Source organism: Prosopis cineraria, unplaced genomic scaffold (assembly GCF_029017545.1).
Source record: "Prosopis cineraria cultivar Desert tree isolate PC_DT_omini unplaced genomic scaffold, ASM2901754v1 PC11, whole genome shotgun sequence".
NCBI classification, from domain to species: Eukaryota; Viridiplantae; Streptophyta; class Magnoliopsida; order Fabales; family Fabaceae; genus Prosopis; species Prosopis cineraria.
In genome coordinates, this window is record NW_026555342.1 from 11,772,467 (window position 1) to 11,780,594 (window position 8,128).

At 31.9% G+C, this 8,128-nt stretch overlaps 1 protein-coding gene across 1 annotated transcript; it reads right to left on the reverse strand.

Annotated features, from left to right (window-relative positions):
• Positions 1-4,051: 4,051 nt before the first annotated feature.
• LOC129285011 (cysteine-rich receptor-like protein kinase 44) lies at positions 4,052-7,372 on the reverse strand. Its single transcript, XM_054920546.1, has 7 exons — positions 6,574-7,372; positions 5,887-6,030; positions 5,538-5,653; positions 5,215-5,425; positions 4,813-5,050; positions 4,557-4,707; positions 4,052-4,466 (listed from the first exon to the last, which is right to left on the reverse strand). Exons 1-7 carry the CDS (start codon positions 7,319-7,321, stop codon positions 4,128-4,130), a joined length of 1,947 nt encoding a protein of 648 aa, XP_054776521.1. The 5' UTR covers positions 7,322-7,372; the 3' UTR covers positions 4,052-4,127.
• Positions 7,373-8,128: the final 756 nt, after the last annotated feature.

The window sequence follows — 8,128 nt, forward strand, 5'->3', positions numbered from 1 at the left end:
ACTAATATACAAGTGAGTTCATAAGAATCATTCAATTATAACAAAAAAAGTTCATACAATATAGCTCATACTATGTCAATATGCAATATCAAAAATCTCCTTTATTACTCCATCTATCCTTATTCCATTGACTGGAACCATAGGCTTAAATACGGTCTGGCCACATGCTGGACTGACCAAACTTCTTCAGTGCTCGAGATATACCTGGCTAAAGGTACAGAACCCAAGCTTAGATTATAACTCCCTTCTTTGAAAAACCCCAACTAGGAGGTGTCACTGTCCTACCTTCTCCCTTTACAAAGCCGGCCAGGTAAGTATTGAGGAATGGGACTTTTTTTAAAAAAAACAAGCCAACTACTATGCGCGCAGTAGAGGCAAACCATGTGGTTATTGAATCATATATGTATCAACATCATCATCTCCTCATCAACCCATCCCCTAATGCATACTACACATAAACAACAATTACATCGTGTACAAGCATGCTTGAAAAGGAATAGACTTATCTCATTCAATCAACTCAATGTACAAACATGCTTGAAAGAAATAAATCACTCTTAAATAATACATACCATTTCCATCAAATAAAATTCATTAATCAGCATTTACAAGCATGCTTGAAAAGAAACACTAATAATATATAGCCAAGCTACAAGCATGCTTGATAAGATTATAAATTTTTACAATTAAATTTATGATTATATGTATTCGTTATTAAACACATAGCTTGCACACATATGGAAAAACCTCGAGATACCTGTTCTCCTTAAGCACAAGCAGCCACACAGCAAAATCAAATAAGAAGAGCTTTCAGTGAGAGTCTACAAAAAGTGCACACATATAATATATTACTATATAGCTTAAAACTATTAAAAATTCACCCTAAAACTACTCTAAGGTCATCCTAAAGCTATTTTAACTAGGACCTTAAAACCGTCCTAAAGAGCCCAAAATTCTCTTCAAGTTTTCATAATTAAAATTACACAACCCTTAATTTTATTTGACCTCTGTAATTTATATATACTAGTAGTTAAAACTAATTTACTGTATAATTTTTATCTATATAGCTTATCCAAGAAAAATAAAAATTAGCCAATAGTCTTTTGATGAAATCTTGAGAAAATAGATGGAGAAACAATAGGGAAAAAAATGAGAAAAAGAGAAGAACAACAAACAGGTCATATGTATTAATTAGCGTATATGTATAGAAAAAAAAAAGAGAGGAGCATGTATATGAGGATCTATGTGTGACTAAATATACCCACACCAGAATTTAATGTAGATATGTATATGGAAAAAGAATGATAGAAAGATGCATTTATTTATGTACATGCGTTGTGCGTACGGTGAGAATGAGCACGGAGAGAGAAGATGCACCTATAACTTATGTACATTGATAAAGTGGTCTGACACAAGGAAAGGCGAAAAGCAAGAGAACAAATGTGAAGGGAAGAGGAAAACGTGAAAAGAAGATACAACTTGGAAGGTACCTGAAAAGAAACTCTATGGAGCGAGCAAATGCAGCAGATGTTAGGATAAAAATGGTAGTGTAGGGTTTATAATTAGGTTATATTTTAGACTCATAAATTTATAAATTTAAATAAATTTTCTTTCTATTAATTATTATTTTTATAATATTTTTAAAGATAATTCTAGAATGATCTGATAGTAGATAATGAAGAGAGAGAGAGAGAGAGAATTCATTTATTAAACGCTTCGGTCACACTGGCTTGGATAACCATTTAATGCTGCCAACATTCATTCACCCTGACGCAGATGAGAAAGCTAGGTATATCAGCTTAATCTAAAATGCTAGTTTGGAGCTAATTGTGGTTGAATTTTTTTTTTTTTTTTTTTTGCAATCCAAACTTCATAGCTTGAGTTTTTAACATCCTAGCTTAGGTTTAGGCCATCCCAACTTAAGTTGAGATGTTATCCAAACATGCTCTATGTCTTGCATGAAACACGTTCCCAGTCTCAACAATAATATAATTCTCTTGTTGCGTTCCCATTGACTATCCCGAAAATAATTTTCTTGCTGTGTGTCACGATGAATCCAATCTTCATATCAATCTATACACTTGTGAAAGCAGAATTTTTTTTTTTTAATGAAATAAAGTTTAGATGAGTTGAATTTTGAGATTCACTAATGTCAGTGTATGCCTCCAAACTTCAAGAACACTTATAGAGATACTTATAGATCATCCACTAACAAGATCTTCAAGATTTAAACCCATGACTAGATGTTGTAATTTGGGTCAAGCTTAATAAGTTAGTTTAAATGAGTCTAAAAATCTTAAGGCTAAGCTTAGGAATTTAGAAGATTTCCTTTTATCTCGGGTTACAGAAGAAACTCAATTCAAGCCTCGAACCCAAATGAGTGTAGCTTGAATACCTAAATTCTTTTTTATTATTATTAATAAAATAAAATTAAAATAATATAAAAATTGAAAATATTAATTTCCAAGGTAAAAATTAAAATTAGCTAGAAAAATAAAAATATAATAAAATAATATTTTTTAATTCAGATATGTGAGCTAGCCCAGTGCCCAAGGTGTTAGGACAAGATTTGATTATATGAGTTTTGTTTATATGTTCAAGTATTTAAAGTATGATTTGAATATGTTTGGCTTAAATAAACCCAATCTGCTTGAATAATTAGTTTTACCCATGAGTTGCATGAGTCAAATCCTTATTAATTGAATTAAAAAAATAGAGAGCAATTGGACCTACAACAATAAATTAATACATATAATTGGATGTAGCACTCTTATTTTTGTAAGAATGACAAAAAGTTCTCAAAAGATCAATTAATTCAATATAGGTCCCAAATTTCAAGAATTTTCAATTTAATCTCTCAGTTTTGAAGCTTCATTATGATGGATTTATAACTTGTATTTCAAATTTTAATAGAGAAAATAATTTTTTTTTATCGTTTAACCATGCTTTTGGAAAACAAGTTGTAAATTCATTATAATGCAATTACAAAATTAAGAGATTTAGTTGCAAATTTATGGAACTTGACACTTAAAACCTAACTTGAATTAATTAATTTTTTTGAGACATCTTTGTTATTCTCATTTTTTTTGTAATTATAAGGTATAGGTCTCGCCGACAATAGAGAATATCTCTTTTAAAGTATTGAGAATAATAAATAAATTTTTCTAAACTAAATTACTACATATAACAGAGGCATCATATTTTAATGCAAAAATTTAAAACAATAAATTTATGAATCCTTTCATTTATATATTTTTATGCTTATTAACTCTATCTAATGTGGGTTTCCCTCCAGCTTGTTTATATCAAATCAAGAATCCTAGTTACACTCAGCTTGACATCCAAACAATAATGATGACACATATTCCAAATTAAATTAAACCTGTTCACATGAGGATAATCTCTCCCATTATTTCTCTTTACTTCACAACGTGTCAACATTCCTTGCTTATATATGGGAAAGGAGCAACATGTGTTTGTTTCCCGTAACATCTCGCGTTAATTGAGCCGTGGCGCATATGTATGTATGCATGTAGTTATGTACCCACAACTTATGACGATGAATATAGTTTGTTAATTATGGAAGATTATATATCGCGAGGTTAATTTGAACACATCGTGCCACAATACAATGCGTCTAGTATGGTTAACATTACAAGAGAAGAAAATATCTCTAGTTTTGCGAGACTTCACCATGCACGAGCTTCGACAAAAGAGATGAACATATATATTCAGCAATAATCTCTGTGCTTTTTGCATAGAAGCCTCAGAAAAGACATAAAAATTTCTAAGCATCAAATTGTTAATTAAAATATCCTTTTATATTAGTTTATAAGTAAGATCTACACATCCTGTTTGTTCCTCCATTACTACATACAGTTGTTCAAATATATTATGTGTAACGAATGGTACTTTGGCAATCATTGATGCAGAGTCAGAAACATCGTTGATCAGTGAGTAAAAGTTTTAATTTCCGCTTAAAAGGTAAAAACACAAATAACTTGTATTGATTATATTCTTGATACTACACCTATTTACAACACCAGGCCAGTCTCAAACTTGTACCAGTTGACAGACAATACAATAACAAGTTGAGTATTTTAGGTGGGAAAAAAAAAAAAAAGATACTAGCGAGGATACAAATCAGTAATTGGATCTTCATCCACAGACCGTTGCACCGACTTGCTTGTAGATTGATCCGAACTATTCTCAGAAATGGTCGGATTGTTTGAGTTTGTTCTATGGCGATCAACAAAAAATGCTGGCTCTTGAGGGTCTGATAGGGTGACAGAGTGGCTACTTAGCATTACCATAATAGATTGCATTGTAGGTCTCAGTGCTGGATTTTCCTGGATACATAACATGCTTATATGAATGCATTTATTAACTTCATTTCTTGAACAAGAATCTCTTAAACTAGGATCCAACAATTCTAATGGCGTCCCTTCCCTCCACAGCTTCGAAGCCTGGAAATCAAATAATATATAATTAATGCGTTGAGATTTGATATCTCTCTAGCTGCCATCTGAGTTTATTTGCTTTGATAATCTACTTACATAGCTTAGTAGGTCTTCAGCGTAACTTGATACGTAGAAAGCTGTATTCTTCTCACCACTAATAATCTCCAGAATTAGGACACCAAGGCTATATATGTCAGATTTGATTGAAATATGACCATGCATTATATATTCTGGAGCCATGTAGCCACTGCAAATGAACACACAGCACATGATAAATAATCTTATGTCTCTAGTTTGTTATAAATTATGATACCAAATAATTGGAATGAAAAATTGGTTTAAGTATACACACAAGGTACCGACAACTCTACTCGTGCTTGCTTGAGTTTCATCAACTTCAAAAATTCTAGCCATGCCAAAATCAGAAATTTTTGGATTCAAATCTTCATCCAAAAGTACATTACTAGCTTTGAGATCTCGATGTATAATTTTGAGTCGAGAGTCTTCATGAAGATAAAGCATCCCCTTTACAATTCCTTCGATAATCTTGTACCGTTTTGACCAATTCAATTTACCTTCATTTTCAGGTCCTGTATATGGTCAAAGGATTTAGAAGCATATTCAAATAAAATAAAAAATTAGATTCACATCCTTACTCAAGTTAGAACTTCAAACCAATTATTTATAAAATTATATGATTGGATAAGTGAACCTGCGAGTACTTGAATGCATAACATAATTCTGCAGAACTTACCAAACAGAAACTTATCCAAGCTTTTGTTGGGCAAGAATTCATAGACAAGTATCTTTTCTTCCTCATCTAAACAAAATCCTAGTAACCTCACAAGATTTCTGTGTTGAAGTTTTGCCATCGTAACAACTTCATTCTTAAATTCTCCTACACCTTGTTTGGAATTGCTTGATAATCTCTTCACAGCTAACTCTTTTCCACCAGGAAGAGTACCCTGCATATAAAATAGCCAACTATTAAAACCCATTTGCGAACAAATAAATAATAATTTGATGATTTTAAGAGGGATTCTGATTTCCATTGGTGAAATAGACTCGTATGTATACCTTGTACACCTCGCCAAATCCTCCTTGCCCTAGTTTATTATCAGGAGAGAAGTCGTTTGTGGCTGATTTGATGGTATCCAAATCAAATTGTAGGGACTCTACACTTGAAATCTCAACTACATAACCATACACAAAAAATGATGAATTACGCTTGACTTTAATTTCTTGCACTAGAGCTATATTTACTATAGAAGCACACCAACATTACATGTTTAAACGGTGATATGAAGACTGTTCATTGTGTATTAATTTTGTGATGTTACTAATCAAAGGAACTTCCTTGCTTCCATGTAAAGCGAAAATTGCAGGTGCATCCAGTTCGATACGAAATCTGATAATCATATCATACCAGTTTGTACAGGAAGTGATGTATGCTTCTTTATCCTTGCTCTCCTTTTTAAGCACCAGAAGCTGCCGAGCGAGACTGTCAATATGAATTTAAATGTTGGAACAGCTATGGAAGTGACTGTACCAGTTGAAATCCTGCCTTTATCTGCACAAAAAAAAAAAAAAATCAAATTACGTATATTTTCGGATTTTTATTAAAATTGGACAATTGTTTTCTTTATCCTTAACAATTAACATGTTCACAAATTTCCTATAAATCAATTTCCAAAGTTAAAATTGTCCAATTAAAATATGATTTATTAAAAACAATATATATATATATATATATATATATCTTTACCCTTAATTTTTTTTGATACAATTTACGCTTAAATTTTTAAATCGAAGGTGTTCTATTGAATTTAAAATCAAACTGAAATATAAAATATATTTTTGTTTATGAGAGATTTCACATAATTTAATGGATGAAAAATTTATGTAATATCTACAAATTGTTAATTTCTGAATCCAACATCATTTTATATAATATATACCCTTCATTAAAAATAGGACCCAAGGGAGTATCGTGTCACTCGTTAGTCATGTTGACATAAATGAATTGGTGATTCAAATATGTCTTTTTTACTTGGGGGACGAAATTTAATTAAATGAGTAGATTAACATGGATGATTGAAGAAATGATTGTTACCTTGGGAAGTGGATTGCAGCGGAGGGGCTGGTGGCGGAGGAAAGTCCTGGTAGAAGGCGTAGACTTCATACCTTAAAACGCAACTGGGCTTCTGGGTTACTCCCCCAACATTTCCATTACAGCAAGTAGGCAAATTGCTAATACTGTTTCCCAGACAGTTCCGACATTCAATCTCAGATATATCCTTCGTGCACTGCGCCAGAGTATATAGAGTTTGAAAAGGACTATACTTTACTTCTTTGGTTGCAAATTTCTTGCTTCCCCCTTCCGACGCCTCTTTCGCAACCACTGTCAAGGTTTCACCCAACAGGTTCATAAAGCTCGTCGTGTCTGTTGCGTTGCGGGCGTTAACAACAATTTGCTGGGGTTGTTCTTGCATCGTGGAGAAGAAATACTCGTCGGAGTAATGTAACCAGCAGTTTTCGAACCAAGCGACGGCTCCTGTATTATTGGGGCACCTCTGAAGGATTTTTTTGATTCCGTCGGAAACACATGTTTGACAGGCTGGGACGGTGGCAGAGCCATGGCACTGGAAGAGGCCGTGGACGGCGTCGCTGTTTTCTCCCACGGTGGTGTTGTAAAATCCATCAATTTGATTGGCGTTGGAGGAAAGGGAAGAAAGTAAGCGATTAACGTTTGTTTGGAATGTGCTGTTTGGTGCATAAGTTGTGTCTGAACAAGACGCTTTGATTCTAACAATCAAAAGGATTACAAGGCAAGCAAGGAGAGAGAGTTTTGAAGAATCCATGGGGCGAATCGTTTCCGATGATTGTATAATGCCGTGGGCGATGAAATATGAGTAGTCCCTGCTAACTTCTTGTTGTTTTTACTCTCCTCATCTCAAATTATAAAACATTTTTAGATAAAATTTTACATATTAATAAATATTATTAAATACACCTAATAATTTTATCTTTTCAAAACAAAAATATAAATTTTTAAAAATACTAATAATTTAATATATTGAAAAGAGAAGGGACAGAAATTAATTATAGAAGGAGAAAAGATAATATTAAAATTAGTACATTTAATAAAATTTTAATTTACTTAAAGTATTTTATATTTTGAAATATTTTTTTTTAAAGTGTCTTATAATTTAAGATATAGGAAGTATTATTTTGGAATTTTCAACGGGGCAGGTTTAGAATTAGGAAAGCATTGATAAATCAAGACATGACGCAGACGGGACTAATGTCGAGGTGTTAGGTGTGAATGAATGGAGCTTGGCGTGTAAAAAAGCCCCACATCAAATGAAATTAAGCCAGAGAAGATGTATACTCCTTCCATTTAAAAAAAATAAAATATTAATTTTTTAAAAAATTAAATGTTAAAAGATATAAAATATTTTTATTTTTGTAAGGTATAATCATTACTTTTTTTTAAAGTACCCCTATTATATAGATTATTTTATATTTATTTTATAATAAAACACCCTATTAATAAAGAGTAAATATAAAAGGATAAGATTAGTTTGAAGATAAATAGCTACTTTATTAGGATAAAATTTAATTAAAAATACCTTATATTTTTTGAATCGAAGAAGTATAAGTAAAAA